Consider the following 23,779-nt stretch of genomic DNA (forward strand, 5'->3'; position numbering starts at 1 on the left):
CGTACTCAACCATTTTTGTGAGCATCCTGATTACCCGTGTTTTGAACTCCAAATCTGATAGGTTGGGCATCTCTTCATCATCACTTATTTCAATTTTGGATCTTTGATCTTTTCTTTAATTTGGGCCTAATTTTTTTTTGTTTCTGTGCTCCTATTATGTTGTAAGAGGCAGAGACTTAGGTATTATCAGGGTGGGACAACCCACATTGCTATATTGTGGTGCTGTATGTGAGGGAGGGGTCAGAGACGGTGCACTGTCCCTTGCTTCAGTCACTTCCCCTGCTACCCACAAGCAAATTGAATCCTTCTGGGTCTAATTCCTTGGGTGGGTGGGTTTGTGTATATTCTAGGACCTTGTGGATCTCTCCAACAAATTCTCCTGTGAGTCTGGGAGTTTCTACCACCACAGCAACCCACAAAGATTTTTATAGCCAGAGGTTTTTTTTAAAAAATATTTTTAAGATTTTTTATTTATTTATCTTTAGAGGGGAAGGGAAGGAGAGAGGGAGAGAAATATCAATGTATGGTTGCCTCTCATGCATCCCCTGCTGGGAACTGGCCCGCAACCCAGACATGTTCCCTGACTGGGAATCGAACCGCGATACTCTGGTTCGCAGGCCTGCGCTCATATAGCCAGAGGTTTTGAGGCTTTATTTCCTCATGCTGGAACCCTGGGTTGCAGTCCGTCTCACTCCCCTGTTGTTCCTCCTGGGTTGTCCGCATGTGTATGTGAAACTGCCTAATCCTCAGGCAGCTGCCTCACCCACCAGTTCCTCCAGCTGCGGTCTTGCTGCTCCTCCTCTCTACCTGTCCTGCCAGTCTGAATGAATGTGTCTTCTTTAAGGCCTTGGTTGTCAGACTTCCATACAGTTTGATTTTCTGGCACTTCTGGTTATTTTTTGTTTTTAAATTTGTTGTTATTCTTCTTTTGATTGTGCAAGGAGGCAAAGTATATGTACCTACGCCTCCATCTTGGCTGGAATCAATCAGATTTTATATTTAAAATGTATTATTTATCCTAGTGGTTAGCACATTTAGAGAGGAAACACTTAGTAAATGTTTTCTACCTTCAGGATTATGAGGAAAGCCAAAAAAATCTCCTTTTTCCACCATATAAATTGTCAGGTTTTGATTTATAGGGAACTGGTTTGATACCCTATTTACTGACTTGAAACTTTAGGGAGGTTCACTTCTCTAAGCCTTTTTTTTATCCTTAAAGTGTGGTGATAGTGGAAGCACCAATACTAAGTACCTTGAAAATTATGCTGCCTTATTTTTTGTATATTTTTCCCAAGTATGCTTTATTGTTTCATGCCCTGGGATAGGTAAGTTGGGGATGGTACTCTTTTTTCTGTAAATATTTACAGCTAGTAAATATTTTAGGAGTTACTTAGGCCATTTGGTCTCTATCTCTGTTCAACACTCTTCTCTCTTGTAGTGTGAAAGCAGCCACAGACAGTATAAAATGAATGAGCCTGGCTGTGTTCCAATAAAACTTTATTCATGAACACTGAAATTTGAATTTTATGTGCTTTTCATAATTCATGAAATATTCTTATTTTGGTAATTTTTCAACCACTCAAAATGTAAAATTCATTCTTGTACAAAAACAGGCAGTGGTGATAGTTTGCCAGTAATCACCCTAACAGAATTTGCTTAATCTTTTTTATAGTAAATGTTTGTGGAGAAACATAAAATGGGCTTCTTGGGAAGATTCAAGTATCTAGAGTCATTGTAGAAAATCAAGTAGAGAGCAGATTGATATTTTCAGTGCGTATTTCATGGAAGCATACTTGTCTGATGAGTTTGATTATGAGCCTCACCCAAAATAAAGAAGTGGGTGAAAGAAATGCCTAGCTGTAATTATAGGCCATTCACTTCGATCCTTTTTGTGGTTGTGAAACAGTGATTATTTTCCTCTAAGCTGCCTGGCCCGGTTCTTGTTGAACGTGCACACTGTTTTATTCCTTTAAAGGTTTCAGAGCGCTTTTCTACATCATCCCATCTTTTCCTAGGACATCTGTGAAACAGTATGGAGTACAGAGGTGACCTCTCATTTTACACAAGGGGGAGCAGCTAGCAGCTGGCCAGAGAAAGTCGGTGACTTTGCCTAAGATTGAATCAACATAGCTGTAGGGTCAGGCTTGGAAACGCAGCCTTCCAACTCCTGGCCCAGAGCTCTTGTACTCCACCATGCTGCTTTGTGGTAGTAGTGCCTGGCATTTGAAAGTGCCACTGTTTATACAAAATGATCCCTTTTTTAAGGCTTATTGATATGCTTCTTTTTATTGTTGTTCAGTTACAGTTGTCCTGCCTTCTCCCCATTCCTCTCCCCCACCCCTCAAAAAAGATCATTTTCATAATACTATTTTATTTAACCCTCAGAAAATCCTGTGAGGTAGGTAAGAGAGGCAAACTTTATCATACTCTTACTATATGAAGCAACTTAAAATATGATATACCTTCAGTTACCCTGGATCAGACACACTGACTATGTGCTAAAGACAAGTCTGGGATTTAGGTTTTCAAACTCCTTTTTATTATACCATGCTGCCTTATTAAATGTGACGGAGGTGATGTCATTACTACCCAAACATTAAAAAATAAATTGAAAAATAACATCCTGTTCTGTTCTAGCCCTGGCAGTGATTTTTAGTGGAGATTTGAATTAAGAGAATTTTTGCTTTCAAAATGCTGTGTGTACCTCTTGTAAAAGGTTGAATTAAATGATTTTATTTTTGATAAGTGGCCCATATACATTTATTATTTATTTATTTTGGTGCTTTCTGCTTTAGCTCTTTTGGCAAAATGAAGCACTGCCGTATTTTTATTGCATACACAATTGTTAAAAGAAATTGAAAGATGCTTGTTAGTTTTAATATTGCATGGATGGAAATATATCTGGCACTTTTAGGAACAGTTACAGTTCCTAATAGTACATTTTAAAAAGTAGTCTGGTTTTCTGGTTTTGGTCTTGATTAAAAAAATTGTTAAAACATTTGCTAAAATTTCTTAGTGGTCTTTTGTTGGGGAGAAGGTTTTCTCTTGGTGTGACACAGATTTTAGTGACTCATTCCTTTCCGGTCTGTCAGCCTGAGAGTGAGTTTTCTTCCTTTCTCTATATGCTTCTTTAACTATTGGACATATGCCCCTTTCGATAAATTGAACACAAACCAAACACTCAGTTTGCTTCTTCCATCTAAAGCTCCAACCCAGTGTCTCAGAAAATAATGTTAAATATCCTTTGTAAAATGGCTATTCAGAACCTGCAAGGACTATGGAAAGATAGCAGGTTGTGGAAGGGAAGAGCTTGGGTGAGGAGTGGGGAAAAATAATTCAGCTTGAGTGTGAGATTTGCCATTTATACTGCAGGAGTCTAAACTTGTCCAAGATCCAAACTTGGCAGTATCAAGGACTGAAGCAGAATAAGAAATTGATAGAGGTTTCTAAACCATATTTCATAACTGTGGATTGAAGTTTACATTGAAGTTCATTTGATTATACTTTTAAGTGTCCTTTCCCAATAACCTTTATAGGAAGAGGTAGAACAATTTTAACAATAAAGTGGCAAGCAAATCAGTGTTCTGTGGGCTTTCAGACGCTTTACAGAAGATACTTTGCAGGGATTATAAATCATTTACAATAGATGAGAAAGATGTGCTGATCTGGCTACTTACCTGAAGTTTGAGTTGAAGCAGGTTTCTTAAACTTTTTCTGAATTATTTACCTGAATAACTGCGACGATGATAATGCATACCTGATAGGCTCCTGAGCTAATATACAGTGGGGTTAATATACATGGAGCATGTAGCACATAGCCTGGCATTTAATTTAGTAAGTGCTCAATACCTATGAGCAATAACCATGGTAGTCACTATTTTCTACTGCAGTTTCCTTCTTAAACCTTTGAGGGATGGCCTGGTGAAAGCTGAGTTAGTAAGTCTTGTGGGTAAAGAGGTTAGGGAATTTTGCTACTTGTTTGAGAGGCATAGATACAAAATAGTTAAACTTATCATATGACTTTTAAATAAGAAAATTTATTGAAATCTCCATAAAGCCCAGTATCAATGTTAGGTATTACTAACATTGGTAAAAATAGCCTACCAGGTACTTTTACTTTCTAGTGGTGGGATAAATAATTTAAGATGACTTCAGGAGATAAATTTGTGAAATAATTTTTTAATTTATATATATATGTAATTCGGACTTTTCCAGAGAATTATTGTAAAAGTGAGACGTATGAGAGAATTAAAAATAAAGGTAAAATAAATCAGCTGTTCCTGTAATCTAAAATAATTGGGAACTACAGAAACATAAAGAAAATTAACCCATAAAAATATTTTCGTGCTGCCCTGGATGGATGGCTGAGTTAGTTGGACCATTATCTGTCCTGTTACCAAAAGGTTGTGGGTTTGATTTCTGTTTAGGGCACATACTTAGGATATGGGTTTGATCCTTTGTTGGGCTGTGTACGGGAGGCAGCTGACTGATGTTTCTGTCTATGTCTCTCTGTCTCTCATGCTCTCTCTCTAAATCAATGAAACATATCCTAGGATGAGGATTAAAAAATACATTTTCATGCCATTTTGGTATATTTTCTTAAAGTGATTATTTTAAACTTAAGGATTTTATATAGAAATAACTACATATTTTTCTTCTTCCCAACTTCTCTTTCTCCAAAAATTTGGATCCTTAAAAAATTTGGTGTTGTGAGGGGATAGTGGATTCTAGTCCAGGCTCTGTCACTTTCGGGCTGTGTTTGCTTGGACAAGTACTTTTTGTATCTATATAATGAGGATCATAATTGCACTTAGCTCATAGGATTGGCATGCAAGGCCTTAGAACAGTACTCGGCATTCAGTAAAAATTCTTTCCTATGCTAATTGAAATTCTTAGTGTACTCTATTTAATGACTATTTTATCATACAATAAGATAATGGATATTTATTTTGGTAACTTGTTTTCCTTATTAAAATAACATTTTGATGAATATCATTGAATATAGATTAATATCTTTGCTAATTTTTTTTTTTAAGGTATGTCCTGGAAATAGAATCATTTGATATATCTAGCCAATTAGGGAAATACTTCAATAGTCTGAGGAGGAGACTCTGTCCTCTCTAACACTTAATATTATTTTACAGTTTGCTACTGGTTATTGTACAGCGTACTAAGAATGGTTCTTTACATTTTAAAATGTGACGTGAAAATTATATGAAATTCAGATTCTAGTGTCCATAAATAGAGGTATATTGCAGCACAGCTGTGCTCGTTGGTTGACATCCTGCCTGTGGCTCCTTTCACTCGGCAGCAGCAGAGTGGAGCACTTGTGAAGTCTGCGGACCTGTGCTTTAGGGCAGTGGCCAAAATTCAAATTCAAATTTATTTTATATTTTTTGTCATTGAGTAGGGGGTTCGGATAGCCAAAAATTTCAATGTGGGCTTTAGAGTTGTGATTATCTGGGCCTTCAGATTCTGTCTGCGAACCAGCTGGGTAACTTGGGAAGGTAACTTAGCTTCTCTGTGCCCAAGTTTTATTATGTGGCAAATGAGCATAGTGGCAGTGCCTTTCTGATTAAGGGACAGTGAAGAGTAAACAAAACAAATGAACCCTTACTGTCTCATAGTAGCTGAATGTTATCTGTCATTAATTGGTATATGGTTAACAAATTTGCGTTGGTAGGCTTTTGAAAAAAGAGATTGGTAGAAAAATGAGTGAGTCTAAAATTGCTTGTATTTTAGAAAGGTAGATGAATTGGACCGTTTGTTTCTTTGAGTACTTTTACTGGGACTTCTCAAAAATAAAAATACATCCTTTGGTGTTGGGACATTAGGTTCTCTTAAGTGCCTGAAAAGCTGGAACAAGTCCAAAAGAAAGGTCTGGCTGTGTCCTGGTTCCCAGTCTCACTGCAGGGGAGGATGGGTAGTTGGTTTCTGTCCTGCATGGTTGGCAGGAGGAGAGGAGAGCAGCTGGAGTACCAAAGTATCCTGTCTTGGCTGGGACTGTGAAGAATGGCTTTTGGGGGAGGTTAGGTTTTGTGGCCCTTCCTGCTTCACTCGTAGATAGTATCTGAACCATTATGTGTAACTGTTTTACAAAGTTGCATACTTTTTTTTAAGGAGTTTTTTTAAATTTTTTTTTAAAGATTTTATTTATTTATCTTTAGAGGGGAAGAGAAGGAGAGGGAGAGAAACATCAATGTATGGTTGCTTTTCGTGCGTCCCCTGCTGGGAGTTGGCCTGCAGGGAACCCACCTGCAACCCAGGCATGTGCCCTGACTGGGAATCAAACCGAGATTGTCTTAAATTTTTTTTTTTTAATTTATTTTTAGAGGGGAAGGGAAGGAGAGAGGGAGAGAAATATCGGTGTATGGTTGCCTCTGCCAGAAACACACAATGTACCGTGTGTCCCCTGCCAGGAACTGGCCTGCAACCCAGGTATGTGCCCTGACTGGGAATCGAACTGCGATCCTCTGGTTCGCAGGCCCGCGCTCAATCCACTGAGCTACACCAGCCAGGGCTCAAAGCTGCATACTTTTGCCACTAAGTAACTAGAAGAAGTTAATCTCATGCCTTACCTAAGGTAAAATTGTGAAGAATCAGACTGTGCTGTCCTTTGGGTTTCTCAAAAGCACATTTTAGAGGTCAAAGTGAGTGGTGACGAGAGGGATCACCACCTAACCAGGAAGCACCTGTCCTTGCCCAGAGCTGAGTCAGCAGTTGTGAGCCCTGCTCATCATCCCTACTTTTGTCACAGTGGAGGTGAAATCCCAGCTCAGTGGGTATAGTAATGGTATTCTTGATATTTAAATGTACTCCAAGGGTGTTTTTGCAATGCAGTAAACATACTATGTATGCATATATGTATGTATTTATTTTTAAGATTTTATTTATTTATTTTCAGAGAGAGGGGAATTTTAGAGGGAGAAAAACATCTATGCAAGAGAGAAACATTGATTGATTGCCTTCTGCACACTTCCAGGCCGGGGACTGAACCCACAACCCAGGCATGTGCTCTGACTGGGAACTAAACCTGTGACCCTTTGCTTTGTAGGATGATGCCCAACCAACTGAGTCACGCAGGTGAAGGCTTAAGAATGGTCATCAAAAGTTTGTTAAAATATAATACTGCTATCTGCTTGGGTTTCCTCATTATACAGTCTTCTAAAAACAAAAAAAAACTTGCAACATAAACACACCAGATGAAGCCAGCTGAGTTTGTGTTGATTCCTGCAATTTAAAAAAAAATGGAAGAAAGATTAGGAGATGGGACTTTGTTGTTGAGGGGAGGGTTGTGAACCTGGGAACCACCTTTTGAAAGTGATGCCAGAGGAAGCTGTTACACACAGAGATTTATTTCTGTCAATCTTCTAAGAAAGGAAGAGTAGGCTCTGAGTCCTCCCACTGATCTTGGGTTCGGGTAGATCTCCAGGTGGGTCCCACTGGGGGATGCAGTGGGCAGCAGCAACCTGGATACTGGCCTTGTGAACAGGCATTTTGTTCTGTTAAACTGTTGGTTGTTGATCTCATTGTACAGTCTTATCTGCTCATGTCTGTATATGCAAAATAAGGAAGAGAGACTCTTCATTCTTGGTTTTTAAAAGACTGCAACTGAGTTTTCAAAGAAATTTCTAATACCTAAATGTTCATCAGGTTGCTACTCACAGATAGGCATAAATGCTCTATTAATCAGAAGGAAGAAAAAATTGGCCCTCTTGAGAATTTATTGTATTGCCTTTGATGTCACTAATTAACTCACTCTGTGTAAGCAGTAACTAGTAACTAATAGCAGGCTAAAACAAGGTCCATGACATTTTAGAATTCTTAATTCAGGGTTTTTTTTTTCCATGCTCATAGAAAATAAGGACTATCTTCTCCCTTTTATTGGAGAAGGTGCAGGGACCCCCAGGGTCCTGTTTTAAGTTTTTCCCCTCTTCCCAGGTACAGGTGGGACTTGGCTAATGCTTTCTGCCTGGGATTTTGAAGGTTGGTTAGTACTGTTGGGTTTGTGCTTGGACTTAAATGTGCCAGTGTGTTGGGTAATGTTTGACCAAGTCACAGTAATTCTTTGATGTGTGTGTTATCAGTGCCCTAAACCATCATTTCAGGGGTGGCGGTGGTGTTGGACAGGATTATAGACCTCTGATTTGTAAGGGTTCTGAGGCACAATAAAAGTAAATGGAACCCCTATAGGTCAAGGGCTTGCCTAGTGAGGCCGCAGACAAGTTGGTAGTGTTATCAGTTATTCTGATTTTCCAGAAGGGCAAGGAGTGGAGCCCTCGTTGTACTATCTTTTTTAAAAGGCAGAAGTCTGCTCACTCTGCATACTGTACATCACAGCTCTCTGCTGCTGTGTGTGTGTGAGGGGAGGGGATTACTGCCCTTTGGGGTTTTTCATTTTAGTTTATCTAAACTCTGATCTTGCTTTCTCTGCCTATTCTCTTCTGTCCGGAGAACCCCTTTTGAAGTTGAATGGAGCTTTGTTTACAACTGAGTAGTGGGGAGTGATGTGAGAAATTAGCCTTGGATTCAGCACCAACCTACTTTTTGGAGCAAATGGTTTCTGGGGAAGGATTGGCGGGATGTTAGTCTAGACTATTTTGGCAAAAAAGAACTCTAGAAGTGTTAAAAATAACTAAGATACTCATTAGACTGATGGAGGGAGGGCCTTTTCTTTTTCCTTTCACCTTCAGACCTCTAGGTTGATGAAAGTAGGTAGAGAGAGTCACCCTATAATCTTTGAAGATTGACACTTGGATTTCTCTGAAGCTTCAGGTCCTGCTGCAGCCCTCTGGTGTTGTAGGCCCCACAGTGTAGTTTAAAGGTTGCAGAGAAAGCAGAGGGCTCTTTCCACATTCATCTGGACCACTCCCTCTGCCATCAGTCATTGTCAATGGAAGATGTATGGTTAGCTGCACAAGGGAGATGTCTGACCCTAAGGGCATTGGAAATGTTCTTAGAGAAGGCATTGTTTGCTATATCTCCCTTTGGAAGCCAAGCTCTGCACATTCTTGGGAACAGCCCCTGTTTAGGCATAACATCATTCTGGATGAAAAGGGGCAAAACTCTGCTTCTAACAACCATAGGAACTTTATTCCCTCTTCCTAGAATAATTCTGCAACTTGAATTCCACAATTCTTGGCCTCTTGTGTTTTTTTCATTTGTGGTCTGTGTTCAAAGTCATGAAAATTATAAATTGGAAGTGAGAACTTGGGTCCTATTGGTTTTTTTCAAAGAATATCAAAATGTAAGTAACCAAAGAATTAAAAACTGACAAGATTTAACAAATGCATAATAGGAAAAAATGAAATAATGCTCTTTGTGACCACAGTGAGGCAATTTCCTGGGAGGAAAGCAGAAAAAAAGATGCTCTGTTTCTTGCTTCCAATAGGAAGGTGGGGCTCCAGGCTTGTGAGAGCATTAAGAACTGCAGCAACACTCAACAGCTGTTGGCTTGGCCTTGTTGTGCTGTGGAGCACGGTGCAGCCCAAATGAGTGTCCTCATGCCTGCGGGGGTGGTACCAAGACCCAGCAGGTGGTACCTGATGCTCTATGGCACCAAGACCCTGAGGTTGCATGTCACTCTATAGATTTGTCATTTCTCCTGGGTGCTTTCTAGGAGTAGATGTATGTTGACAAAAACTTAATGGGAGAGTATCAGAGTTTTGAAAATGTTTGTGCATAAAAATGTAATTATTCTTTTTTTTATTGGTGGTAGTAGTGATCGTGGAGGCTGAGAGTGTACAACTACTTCAGGTGTCATCCCCAAAACTGTCCAGGAACAGACTTCTTGTCCTGTTTACAGGGTTGTGTGCCTTCAGCAAGGCACGGGTGCTGGTCTTCTTGTATCACCCACTTGCAGGGATTATGGTTACTTGTTTCTGATTTGGGAACTGCACTTCACACCTTGCCCTGCCACAGCCATGGGTTGTTATGAGGGAGTGAGATGATATAAATGATGACACTTTTCATAGTGATAAAGAGATGTTTCTTTTTATAAGGAGCAGGTGTGATATTTGCTGGTGTGGGAAGGGTCATGAACAGTCATCTGCATGTTGATTGTGTCCCAGACCTGTGTTTTAATGTATTTGAAGATGACTTCCTATCATTCAGTTTGGAGGTTTCACAAGCTCAGACCTTCCTAAACAGGGAAATATTATTTTCTTGTTAGAATCCCATTTGGCTAGAAATCTGAGTATCCAGTCTCCACCCCCCACCTCTTAACATTTTGATGCGCATCCCCCCCTTTCTCCCTTCATATTGGCTCCCCGAAATCTGAGTGCCACTTTTCTGGGAAACCCTGTATTCTGACTTCAGTTTTGTAATTTAATGATGGAAAGTTCCCTTAGTAAACCAAATTTAGAGTCCTAGAATGCTTATCTTATATCCAGACCTTGAACATAAAAGGCATTTTATACTTGCAATTGTTCATTTAATGAGCAATTGCAGAGTGCAGGCCGGTTAAAGGATTGAGCTATATGCACTATTATTGCAAGAAGTATTCCGAAATACCAGAAATAGGACGTAAGCTCTGATCAGGGAGACTGTGAGCACAATTACCTTCTTTTCAAATCCTTCTGTGACACTGCGGGAGGAAGGAGGACTTTGAAACTTGAAAGGAAAGAGCTTGCTTTCAACCTCAAAAGCTAGGAGGAAAGGGCTCTGAAATTTGCTCAGAATTCCCAATTCACCATTAGCCTGTTTCTTCCTTTAGCCTCAAGGCATTCTCCGCTTTTTGAAAAGATGTTAAGAAATTCAGTCACAATAGAGAGCCTAGTTTTGAACATGTTTCACTCGGTCCATTGAGGTCTGGGCTCCAGCCTTTGTGTGGGGTGAATTGAGCTGAGCTGCTAGCTGGTTGGAGAGAGGTGAATGAGGAGTCGCTGTGCAGTTGCAAATTCTGGCGAAGAAAGAAACTCCCCCCTTCCTTTATTTTACAATATGCATTCCTGTACTACCCAGCTAGTGGCAATATGTGCAGTTGAGCCTGATCTTAAGTCAATACAGAGTACTTGGTTTATAGCATCTCTTGTTAAGTTTGCCTTGTAATTGAAGCTGTTGTTGACCTTGCTTGGGGACCATTTGTAAAACCATTTATTTAGCATAAACTGAAATAATAAACCCTCCTTCTCTCCGGCTGATTGTGATAGGGTGACATTAGTTTGATTTAATGATTAGCCGCCTGACCCTTCTCCTGGAGGGATCTGCTTGAATAGAGAGAGTTCACTCAGAAGCACTCAGAAAGAATACTAATGAGCTTGTTAAATTTAGCATGGCTTCAACGACTTTTAGTTCCTCTGATGGGAGCATCACTGCCTGGGAGGGGGACAGGGAGGCAGGGAGACACCAAGAATGTTCCTAGAGGGTCTGCACAACTAGAGAAAGCCCACCAAGAGAAGTTTGCAGAAAGTAGCCAGCCAGAACCTGGGGACTGAGTTGTAAGTATTGTCGCCTCTCTTACACTGTCTTCTGTGTCTTGGGGGAAGAAAAGAGTAATGGTGTTAACACGGGGTTTAAGGGAACTGCTTGAAATTGAAGGTAATTTTAAAAAATGTGAACACTTTTACCATGAGTTCCTTCCTAATCAGCTAGTGTTTTAGGGTGACAAGAAGTATTTCTAGTTAGTGATGCAGTGTAGGGTTTTATTTTATACAAATCCTGGGTGGCAATGAGAAATTGTTAGGAGTTGGTGAGCAGTGCACAGGAGGAGTGTGCGTTCTAGTCCTGCTTCCCCCGACAGGATTACTTTCTTTTAATATTTATTGTAAACAGTCTGAACAGTGTTTGAGATGAAGCAACTTTGGAGTTCTTAGAGTTTATGACACTTGAATGTCCAGCTTGATGTCAGTTGCCTTTGGATGAGTTTGTAAAATCTGGAACAGTTTCTAAAATATGAAGCTTGGGCAGCTCTCCATTTGTTTCAGGAATTCATTAACTTCCACTCAAGTACAGATACAAAGAAAAAAGGAAGTATTTTTCCTGAAACTTTTTAGTGAACTGCACATTTTGGTGTAACCCATAAGCATGCAACTGTTTAACATAAAGAAGCCGGACAGTTGCCTCCTCTTTGGCTGTTAAAGTACATTGGCAGATGCTCCTGGAGCAATGGGTCATTTGCTTACATTTTTGCAGTGGACTTCTTGTTGCCATGGTGGACAGTATGTTTCTGTCAATAATTTGGCCTGGGTAGCTGTCTGCACTGACTCTCAAACTTGATTGAACAACTTGGTTCAAGTGAACAAGATTAGACAGCTTTTGTCTTTTGGCTTGCTGATGTGGTTGCTAAATTTATAAGAGCAGGCAGAAATACTGCTTGGAAGGTTTTACTGGGGAGAATGTGCTTTTAAGCCCTGTAGCTGTTTGTATTCTGGAGCATGTCTACTGTCAGGTTTTCATCTGAATGCCTATCAGAAGAAACAGGGCAAGTGGTAAACTTCATGAAATATTTGTCTACCGGAATGTTTTGGAGAGGGAGGGTAGGTAAAAATGTGGTAGACTTAACCATTGTAAAAGGCTGATGAAAGTTTCCACATAAAAAAAATTGCCTGCATTTTTTTATTTCACTAAGGGAATTTGTTAATTTTTTCCATTAAGTATTTGAACTTTGCTTATTTCTTTTTATAACTTTAATATTCATATGTTAGCTTAACTCTCATTAACAGAGTAATTTATTTTTTAAGTTAACTACTTGTGAAAAAATGAATCATTTAGCTAAAAAGATGGCCCTTTTCCACCCCCGCCCCAAACTTCCTTCTCCCCGGAGACTGTGGGGGGAGATGGGGAGACTCTGGACAGACCTTGCCAAATTATTCAGTTACTCATGAAGTTGGATTCACATGCTCATAATAAAGTCATGCTTCAAAAAAACTCACTCGGTTTAGTGATACAGTTTTAAGAGAAGAAGAGTTAATTTCTTCTAGGACTAGTAAATCGAGGGAATCCTGTTTTAAACCTGGAAGAGATTAGTAGAGCTTGGTTATTCACCTTTCCCAGAGAATGCGAATTACACGTTTCAGCTCCTCCTGGTAAGGGCTTGCTGGCTTTCCAAATGAAGTCTTTTCTATAGCATTTGCACCTCGGTGGTACACATTCAGGTTGAAATAAAGGTTTTACACAGGCATAAATTAGTGGAAAATATGACTTTGGCCATTTGTTGGTTACAAAATTTTAAATAAAACTAAGAGTTTTAGTGTTTTTGACACCTTTTTGCTTTTACGTGATTTCAAGCCTTTATTCTATGGCTTGCAACTTCACTGCTAATGAAGTACAAGGGTGGACTAGTGCCTAAAAGTGTTAATCAGAAGGAAAAAAATGTAGGGTTTTTCTGTAGTTTGTTTTTAAATTAGAAAAAGTGTGGTTTGTATTGCTTTTGTAAAGATCATTGTGTGAAAATGTGAAATTACACTGTTTTTAGTAGTTATTCGACATAATTAATCCCATAATTACAAGGTTTGGGTGAGGATCTGCACAAAATAACATTTCACAGTTAACCTGTAGTAGTTAGCAAATTCACTAAAAACCAAAATGTATGTCCTGGTTTGTACTGTTTTACCAAGTTATTTGCTAGGCTGAGAAAAACTCATTGCTTATTTCTTGAAGTCCTAGACATAGGCAGAAAGACTGTTGGCTTTAGATAGTTTGGTAGTTTAAGTCATTAGTCAGCACAAACAATAGTGATTAGTTTGTATTTTGATGCTTGTCTGTGTTTATAGGTATCCTTTCTGAAGTTGTACAAACAACTATGAAACTACTGAAGCATACTTTCTCTGGTTTTTAGGGCCTGTCACCTAGACATATACACTTTATGGAATACTTTGAAGATAAGTTTGTATGTTGAGATATGTTAAAAATTTGTCCATGTAAAATGTACAATAATATTATTATTTATACTCATATAGTTTTGTTTTTTAGATCAGGAATTTTCTGATTAGATGTCTCAGCAGTGCCTGAACAACTTTTTTTTTCATCAGTACTTATCTTCCAGAGGATAGTTTATTGTTTAAATGCCGAGCTTGTTTGGCATATGTAGTTTTGGAGTATGTGTATGATTCTAATAGATGAATTAGTTCACTTGTTGGTTCAGATTGCCAGTTTGGTTTAATTTTGTGCATGTTTCTTTGATCTGCTATTGTAGAAAGGTATACATTCCCATTTGCAGAGAACCCTATTGGATAGATGGAAAGGTCTTACAGATCAAAGGAAACCAGAAGTATTAGGGAGCTGGGGTATCAAATATATGAGGAGTGTCATTACATTAATGTTTCTTAAGTAAAGCCTGGACTCCACCTAGAGCATGTATATATATCAGCATAATGGAAGCCTTCCTTACTCCCAGAGCCTTCTCACACTTGAACTTTCACCCTTATTCCCTTTTCCTTCTAGTTATCAGCTCTGTGCTGTGGTCCAAATCAGGAATTGTCTTGCAAGGGACCCTGGTGGATTCCATGATTGGCAACTTTATCCTTTGTAACTAGTGGGTTTTCTGTGCCACTTCTCACCTTGTTAAATCTCTCGTTGGGTTACAAATCACACAAAAAACTTAAACACAGAACCCTCTGGGTTACTTTCTAACAGGTCATCCACTGAGGAACAGAGGCCCCTTCAACCCCAGGATCAGTCAGAGCCTCAGTGAGTGTCCAGGCTCCTCCTGTTATCCTAGAGGCCAGCTTCCTCGGACAGATGAGGGGAACCTGCACACCCACAGCTCTAGGCTGGCAAAACATCCAGTCTCAGTTGGACCTGCAGGTGCAGTGGCAAATCCCTGAAGAAGAGCCTCACTAGCAGATTCAGCTGTAGGCTTGTGATTATTTGCTGATTCTCACTACCTCTCAATTTAGTTGGCTCGTTTCCAGTTCCCCTTCATCCTTCCATTTTTACTTTGGACCCTTATTCATAAGCAGTTTTTGTCTGAAGAACATCCCATCATGGTACAGCTTTCCAAGTTGCCAAGAATGAGAAAATGGCTGCTGCTTTGGAGGGAGACCTAATTGATGACTATTTTTGAATTGTTCCTTAAATGGTCACAGAGCTTTTATGTTCCTTCTTTTTTTAGAGGATGAAAGTCCTGGACAGACCTATCACAGAGAGAGAAGAAACGCAGTCACTATGCAGCCACAGAGTGTCCAGGGGCTCAGCAAGATCAGTGAGGAGCCTTCAACATCTAGTGACGAGAGGGGCTCACTGATCAAGAAGGAGATCCATGGGTCTCTGCCGCACCTGGCTGAGCCTTCTGTCCCATACCGTGGGGCTGTGTTCGCCATGGACCCCAGGAATGGTTACGTGGAACCTCACTACCGTAAGTGGGTCCTGCCTCACAGTATGTGTTCCAGAGCTGTGGGAGTCTCTGTATGTGTGTGTGCGCACATGGGCTTATGGATTATTTGGTTTACATTAGTTTATATAAGTGTTTTATTTACTTTCCACCTTTCTTCTTACTTCTCCCAGTTTGTGTCCATTCTTTTTAGGGAGAGGCCTTTCCTTTTATCTCTAAGTAACTTCAGGCCTCAGTGGGGTGGCTTTCAGGAAGGTGACCATCTGTGACTCATTCACATGGATCTTTCCTGGCTACTGGGACAAAATTTGCTTCACCCAGCTAGGTGCTGCAGGAGGAAAATTGGTGGATGGGGGAGTAATGAAAGTGGGCTGCATTAGCTGAAAACTTTAACAGCAGCAGTTCCCATTTTGAATGAAATTTTGCTTAATTGTTGAGGAGGAACAAACCTATTTCAACAAATCTGTACTAAATTGCTTAACATGGAAGATTTTTTCTGCATGCTCTACTTTATTTTCTAACCAGTATACCAGAAACATTGGAAGCTTCCTTTTTCAACACTAATAACGTTTAAGAAATCAATGAGGAATCTGAACAGAGATATATAATGGTTTTCTGCAAAGGCAGAATATAAGGAAAAATATTATGTGTGGAGTTTATTCTTGGTCTCTTTCTAGTTAAAAATATAATTTTGCTGTGGAATAATGAAGTTTGTATTGAGGTGCCAAAGTTTGTGGCTCTTTATTACAGATTTATCACTTTGCCAGGATATAGACTTGCCATTTAACCTTCCCGGCTCCAGTTCCAGATGATCCATTGAGCTCCAGAATAGGGGACTGGTTCTTGTTTCCTTTTATCCACATCATTCAGAAATTTTAGTGTTTTAAGGCAAAAGGTCATTAGCCAGATGACTGATTATTGTGGAGAGCTGATTAGTGCATGTTTTCTTGCTCAAGAAAATGCCCAGGCTAAAAGCTAATTCCATTTCTTCATTAGTTGGCCTGCAACAGGGTGTGATTGTCCCTCATCAGGGCTCAGATCAAAGGGCCTCGCACAGCCTGAAGTTTCAGCAGTTGCCCACCCCCCCGCCAATATATTGTTCGTAAAGATGGAAGATAATGTTATTTTTTTAAGTGGAAAGGTAATTTTTAAAAAAGTGATCAGAAGTATGGAAGAAAAGGTTTTATGGATCCTTAAAGAGTCTACAACTTCTGTCTCAAAAGGGTGTGTCAGTCCTGTTGATGTGTTGCTTCCATAGCTGCAGAAATGAGGAGATGTATTATGCATGTTTCTGTCCTTCCATCATTAAAAGGTTGCTTCATTTTCTTTTAATTTAGGAATGAGAGTTTAAAATAGTGTTGACAGGGCTTTCCTCTGAGCACATTTCTGTTTACTACATTGTATTTTTATTTATTGGCCTCTGTTAGAAATCATTTGTCACTCTGTTTAGAGGGCATAGCACTAATAGGTTAGCTGTTCTTTAGCTTTTCTCACAATATTGTTCAAATCACTGTTAAAATTACATGACAACTTATGAGCTATATAAGTTGTCTGTTAAAAAGGGCACATATTATTTGACCCACCGTTCCAATATAGCCCCTAAATTGGTCATAAATAAATGATATCATTGCATATATGAGGTCTGTGTGGAAAAAGTCCAACTCTTGTTAATATAATAAGAAACATTGATGTTTCTTATTATATTAAGAAATAAGAAATTAAGAACATAACTGTTCTTACAGTTTACATGACATTGATGTAACCTGATAGCCAAGAAGAGTGGACAGGAATGTGCATGTGTGAACAATGACAACTTCATTGTACCAGTCGGTAGGGATGGTAGATCCCTTGAGTGGGCATGTGTACTGTGTGGCTGTCACATTCGAAATGACTGAGCAAGTAGAGCAATGAATCTGCATCAGATTTTGCATTAAGCTTGAACATTCCTCTGTGGAACCTATTTGGATGATTCAGAAGGTGTCAGCTGTGGGCAAATGGTAACTGGCAGCTGCATCACAACACACCTGCTCATGCATCATGTCTTATGTACAGTTTTTTTGTGAAACATCAAATCACCCAGGTGACTCAGCCCCGCTACAGTTCAGATTTGGCACCCTGCGACTTCTAAAATCACTTTTGAAAGGAAAAGAGATTTCAAACCATCGATGCGATTTAGGAAAATAGGATGGAGCAACTGATAGCAATTGGGAGAACTGTGTGAAGTCCCAAAGTGCCCACTTTGAAGGGGACTGAGGTGTCCTTGTCCTATGTACACTGTTTCTTGTATCTTCTTCAATAAATGTCTTTAGTTCTCATATGATATGGGCAAGGAGTCCTAGTATTATATAGATTGGTTTAGCAATCAGGGTATTTGAGTTTAAGTTCCAGCTTTATCACTTAGTGCCTGTGTGACCTTCACCAAGTATGGTGACCCTTCTAAGAATCATTTCCTAATGGTTCTTGAATGGGGGTGGTATATGACTGCCTGTCCCATGGTGTTCTCTTGAGAATTAAGTGAGCCAATGCAAATAAAGTATTAATAAAATCTTGGACTCATGGTGAGTACCTCAAAAGTATTATGGTAGCTGTTGTCCTCTGACTCTTCCCTCTTCCTATTCCTATTCCCCCCCTTCCTTCTCTGTTCATCATCTTCATCATCTTCATCTGTAGTTGGTAAGCTTGTTCTCCAAACCAAATTATTTTTTTAGTGCTGCAGTTGTATTTGGTTCAGGGTAGACTGGCTTTCTCTGCCAGACCTGCTCACCTGCCTTCCTGAGGTCAGTGTCTCTCATAAACACAGATTAGAGATGGAGTGGGGGTTTATAAGCCTTAGAAAAAGTGTTGGTGTGGTCAGAACTGTTTTGTGGCCTTCTGAACATTGCCCTTTCTCATGGAATCTTAGTGGGTTGCCTATAATTTTTTCCCTGTTTTGTAAGTAAAGAAATTCTTAAACTTTTAAATGAATTTGAGGAATTTTAACATTTTATTATTTTTTTCCATTTTTTTAATTTAATTATTTTTCAAGTACAGTTTTCTGTCTATTACTCCCATCCCATCCCACCCCCGTGCCCACCCCCTCCCTCCCATTTCCACCCTTCTCAGCTGTCCATGTATCCTTTATATATGTTCCTCTAAATCCCTCCCCTATTTCCCCTGTGATTCCCTCCCCTCTCCCCTCTGGTCACTGTCAGCCTGTTCTCTATTTCAGTGTCTTTGGTTATATTTTGCTTGCTTGTTTGTTTTGTTTTTTAACATTTTAAAACTCACCATAAAATGTTTTATGTAACAGATACAAACTTAACTAAATAAATAACTTAAAAATGTCCTAAACTAAGTTTCAAGGAGTGAGATAGGATATGACTTTACATTTTCTAGAACCCTGTTGGAATATTTAATCTTCTACTAGTATAAAAAGTATTTTTAGGTATTGTATAATAAAAGCTGTTAGATTTTATCTGGCTTGAATTATACAGTAAGGCTAATAATTGATGTGATGCTAAAGTTGATACAGCTTTTGAGAGTTTTTTAGTATGTGAGAAAAGCACCATCTTTTAAAAATGAAATGTAGAAGTTTGCCTTGGTCAGGTAGCTCAGTTGGATAGAGCATCGTCCCCATATACCAGTGTTGTGGGTTTGATCTCCAATTGGGGCATATATAAGAAGCAGCCAATGAATGCAAAAGTAAGTGGAAAAATAAATCGATACTTATTTCTTTCTCTCCCCCCTTCTCCCCCTCCCTATATTTCTGAAACCAGTAATTAAAAAAAACAAGATGTAAAAGGTGATTATGTTTTTTTTTACCTTGTCTCAGTACTGCAGCATTGTCAGTAACACAAGTTCTTTGCAGAGTTTCAGCACTCACGGTTCAGAAACACCTTTTTAGGCCGTTCCCTTTTCCTTTGAGTCCTGTGCCAGCTCCATCAGGCTTTGGGAGAGAAAAGACTCTTCTAACACAGTGTAGCTGGGTATCTGAGCACTCACAGTAATTCCTTCATTTCTTTGTGGTTGGAAAATGCAGACTTTCCAAGATGCCTAATTTGTGCTTCTATATATACTAACTTTGTGTTTCTAATGCGTGGGCAGGCTTCCTGTAAGACTGGAAAATCATTTTTCCCCTCGGAAGGACGTCTGTGAAATTTTTATTGCACAAGACTTTATTATACTTGGGCATACAATGTTGCATCTTCACAAATTGCAGTTAGGCAGGATTCAAAGTATTTTAGGTTTTGTGGGTTTCACTTAAAAAAAAGAAAAAGAAAATCCAGGGATAATGGGTACTTCAAACATTTGCAACATATGTTTGGAATAAAATCCGCCTCGAGGGAGCATTGGGGGTTATTCTCTCATGAAGGGAACTGTGGACGGGCTATATATCAAGGCCAGAGAGTAGACTTTCAGGCTGCATGGCTCAGACATGGTGTGGTGCCTCTCACTGCGGCAGGATCACTGGCACTTGATAATTGGGGAGAGCTTGGGAGGGGCCGGATTTGAGGGAGCCGATTTTAGTTAGGATAAGGACCCCCATCTCCTGCCTAAGGATTTCTCAGCACTTTTATGTTGCTTCTGTTGCATCTGTAGCCAGATATTTCAAACCACCATCATCCCCTGATTTCACTTACTGCCATGCATTTATTCTTTTATAAACTTGCAAGGCAGGTGACATAATAGTTAAAGTATTCCAGTACCTGAGGGGTGACACTTAAGTTTTATTCTCTTCCTTGTTACAGGAAACGTGTTTCATTGTCTTCTGTCATAGTCTTAACTGTGAAGAGTTGAGTTTTCTAACTGTTCTGCAGAGCTCTTTGTGGGGAGTTTCTTGGATTCACTAGTCATGTCCTATAGGTTCCCTGCTGGTTTTGTTAAAGGGGGAAGAAAGATGCCCCCTTTTCTAAAATTTTAGATCTCTTTCACAATTTTATAGTCATGTGAAGACTGCTTTTCTTCTGCCCTCAACTTCTCCCAAGCAGTAATTCCTCCTGGAAAATATGATTCATTCTTCCCTGTCAATGCTGTGATTGAAAACATACTACCAGTATTCTTCCTTATGTTTCCCAGCTCAGATGACAGTACTATTAGTTGCTAATTAGCAAAACCTGAGGAAGTAGCTTAAAGAAAATAAACTGAATTTTTAATTGCATATGTTTATTTTCTGTGGAAAGCTGATGTGCTGAGACCACTTGCATTCTTTAAAAAAATCATGTAAGATTATCTTCTTACCTGTCTGTGTTTATATTAGGTGACTTTCTACACTCTTCACAAATACATCTTCTAATAGAATGGAAGAGAAGATGTGTATTTTATATATTTAATAGTTGCACCTGCTCACATTTCTCTTACTATGGGAGAGTCTTGTGCAGACTAAGAAACAAAAATGCCTGCAAGGCACAAATGAGCAGTTTGGTGTTGCGCAAACTGCAAAGGCAGTGACAGTTTTTCGAGCACACAGCTCTGTTCTCATCCAGGCTATCTTTACCTCTTGGAGAACGGTTGATGAACCCAGCAGGAGTGTTTTGGCTTTCTTTTTTTCCCCCCTTGGAGCAGCAGACTATTTAAACCTGAAAGACTGATGTTGGATCATAGTCTGGGGGCTTTGCTAGGTATCTTGCTTTTTTGGATGTTAGTCTTGACTTGTATGGGAAACTGAAATGGGAAATGCAAACAAGTCTGTAAACCTTTGCAAAACTGTTACGTGTGAGCTTAACAGTAGCTTCCTGCTTCTTCTTGTTTTTCTTTTAGAAATTTGACATAACAATCCAAGCTTTCTTTCAAAAACTCTGAGGTAATGCTTGAAAACTGAAACAATGAGCCACTTCCATGTATTTTTTTTAAAAGAGCTACATTGCAAGATAACTGCAGAAAGTGGTAGAAATTTTGGGATGATTCTTAGAGTTCCTGTTTACTCTTACCAGTGAATGTTGACTCCTCTTGTGCCTAATATGAGTGAAATTTTCATACTGATCTTGGGAGACAACAAGTGAAACTGAGAACCAAGGGTGAAAAAAGCACTGCACCATTTCTAAAATTAGTTACTGATTTTATCCATTGAATTTTGGTGATATATTTACTAGAGGGGTCCAGGGAGAAACTTGAAGGCCACTTAGGAGAGGAGTTAGAAAGAAAAGGCTAACAGAGACCATGTTGTAGAGAAAATTAATTGGCCTGTTGGTGGCGCACTGGCTGAGCTTTCTCTTCCACTGATGGCTAACGCAGTCCTCCCCTGAGGCAAGTCAGGCTTCCTCTGGCCAGCCTGTTCAGGTTGCACTGCTCATTCTGTGGTTCCTTTTAGAATAGTTCTTGCCTTTCTTCCTCACCTTTAAACCTTATTTATTCCTCGAGTCCTATCTAAAGGCTGTTTGCTTTGAAAGTTTTTTTTTTAAGTTTTGTCTTACAATAATATTTTCCTACCCTGACACTGAGTAGATGTGTTATTCTTACCTTTAAACTCATCATAGCTACGTCCTTGTGTTGTCCATGTACATTGATCTTTAGATTGTTAAAGAAAAAAAAAAACACACAGGCCAAAAGGCGTCATTCGTGTTAAAAGCCCTTAAAACCAAACCTAGATTTAATACCTGAAATAATTCCAATTTCAATCTCTTCCAGAAACATAATCTTAATCACTAGTATGGAATATTCCGGTCAGGCACCAGTAAGGTAATCTGTCTGGTTGGCTCACTCAATGCTCTATAGAAAGAAGAGGCAGTTTACATGATAAACACCCTTCCACTTTTCTTCCCTCAAAGAAAAGGTGTCCTGGTCCCCACATACTCTTTTCTTTTACTAACAGCTCCCTTGCCCACTCCACCATATTCTTTCTATAAAACTCTTTTATCTTGTACAACTCTTTAGAGCACCCTTTTAGTTTCCAGATGGGATGCTCCTTGTTTCATGAATTGATAAAGCCAATTTCATCTACATATTTATTGGTTGAAATTCATTTTTTAACAGAATAATGTGGTAATTTAGGGGCAGTATTGAGCTCTTATGTCCACCAGAATTCCTAGGGCAGGACCAGCAAGGCATATTTAATAAATGCCACATTAGGGCAGAGAAGGGCTCAATGTTCAGTTGCTTGACCTCAGTCACTCCAGAGATGAAGTTCGTCTAGCGCCCGCTGGTTAGAATTGGCTACTTGGCACCTGAAGAGATTGATGCTTCTACCTCCATTTGATAACTTAGTCATTATATGCAGTCTATGATCCAAACTTAATTACCGGTTCTTTTTAAAAATCAGCAGGGTTTAAAGTATTTATGACATAATTATACATTTATAAATTATACATTTTAAAACATCAAAAATATTTGTTTCCGCATACATACCGACATTGAGCACTGCTAGGATTCTCACATGTAGATTGTCTTACTTTGGAATAAATCGGTACTTGACTCACAGATGTGAATGAGGGACCCTCATTTTGAGTACTCTGGGGATACTATGGGAGAGACATTTCTCTCATTTTGACAGCCATCTTAAATTGAGTAGATATGTATTTTTCCTGTAGTTAAGGTGAGCATGATACTTCTTTCCCCTTTTCCAAATTTCAGTGATTTGTCATATCTTCAGTAACCTCTAAGCAATTCATGATTTTAGTAACATCTTTCCAACTTGTTAATATCCAAGTATACGTGCAACAGGAGCCTTTATTGACAAAATGATTTGGGACCATACATCCAGTTGTTTAAATATTCCATGTAATTCTTTTCTTTTTCTAATTTGGCACATACTCAATGCAAGTCACAATTTTTTGTAGTTGCTAATAGTTTCTTTTTCTCCTTTCCCCCTTCGTTTCTTCGTTTCTTCATTTCTTTCTTCCTTTGTAGAGTAAACCATGAGAAACCATGAGCAACTCCTGCTATTTCATAGCCATCTCCTAGTAGCTTTCCATCCATTTTCAACATTATCTCTGGTTCCTCCTTTTTCTTATATAATTAAAGAATGTTACCTTTGATGTCTCTTGAAAGGTACATCTCCTGCTTTAGCTTTCTTGATCTGTACCTGTAAATTTGTGCTATATCATCATACTTCTTAGTGAAAGGGCTGCATTTTCTCTCTTTGTGCCTTTTGCAGTTTGGTTTAATATAGGGTAACTGATCCAGCATTTTATTGCTCCATTATTCCTATTTCTGTTAGAGTTTGGATTCTGGTAGCACTCTTTGAAAAGTATTCAACTTCCTCAATTCTGGTAGCTTTTACACTTGGGTTTCCACTTTGGGGCTCTCCTGCAATGAATGTCTTCCCTCCTTTTGGGGATCCAGGCTTTTTATTAAACTCAGTTTTTGATGAGTTTTTCCTCAGAAGAAAATAAGGAAAAAATGTGGATTCATTCAGTTGTTTATCTGTCATTTTTAGTTGAGCACATGCTTACTGAGGTCCCGAGACCTAAGTGCTCACTAGTGTTGGACAGAGCAAGGTCCCTCCCTGCTTCCATGAAGCTACAGGCTGATGAGACATTGAGACAAGTAGATAAGCCAATGTGAAAGTCTACACAAAGGATGTGTCACAAGAGA

The 23,779-nt window shown here is 39.2% G+C and overlaps 1 protein-coding gene across 1 annotated transcript in view; it reads left to right on the forward strand.

The window, feature by feature from the left end:
* LOC118983884 (transcriptional activator GLI3-like) overlaps nt 1-23,779 on the forward strand; it is a 118,297-nt gene that overhangs the window by 86,940 nt on the left and 7,578 nt on the right. Inside the window, exon 3 of the mRNA XM_037041560.1 lies at nt 15,053-15,295. Within this exon, the coding sequence (XP_036897455.1) occupies nt 15,053-15,295 (243 nt within the window). The remainder of the gene's footprint in view (nt 1-15,052; nt 15,296-23,779) is intronic.

The sequence above is a fragment of the Sturnira hondurensis genome, unplaced genomic scaffold (assembly GCF_014824575.4).
Source record: "Sturnira hondurensis isolate 20B ecotype Veracruz unplaced genomic scaffold, ASM1482457v3 Scaffold0000473, whole genome shotgun sequence".
Taxonomy (NCBI): domain Eukaryota; kingdom Metazoa; phylum Chordata; class Mammalia; order Chiroptera; family Phyllostomidae; genus Sturnira; species Sturnira hondurensis.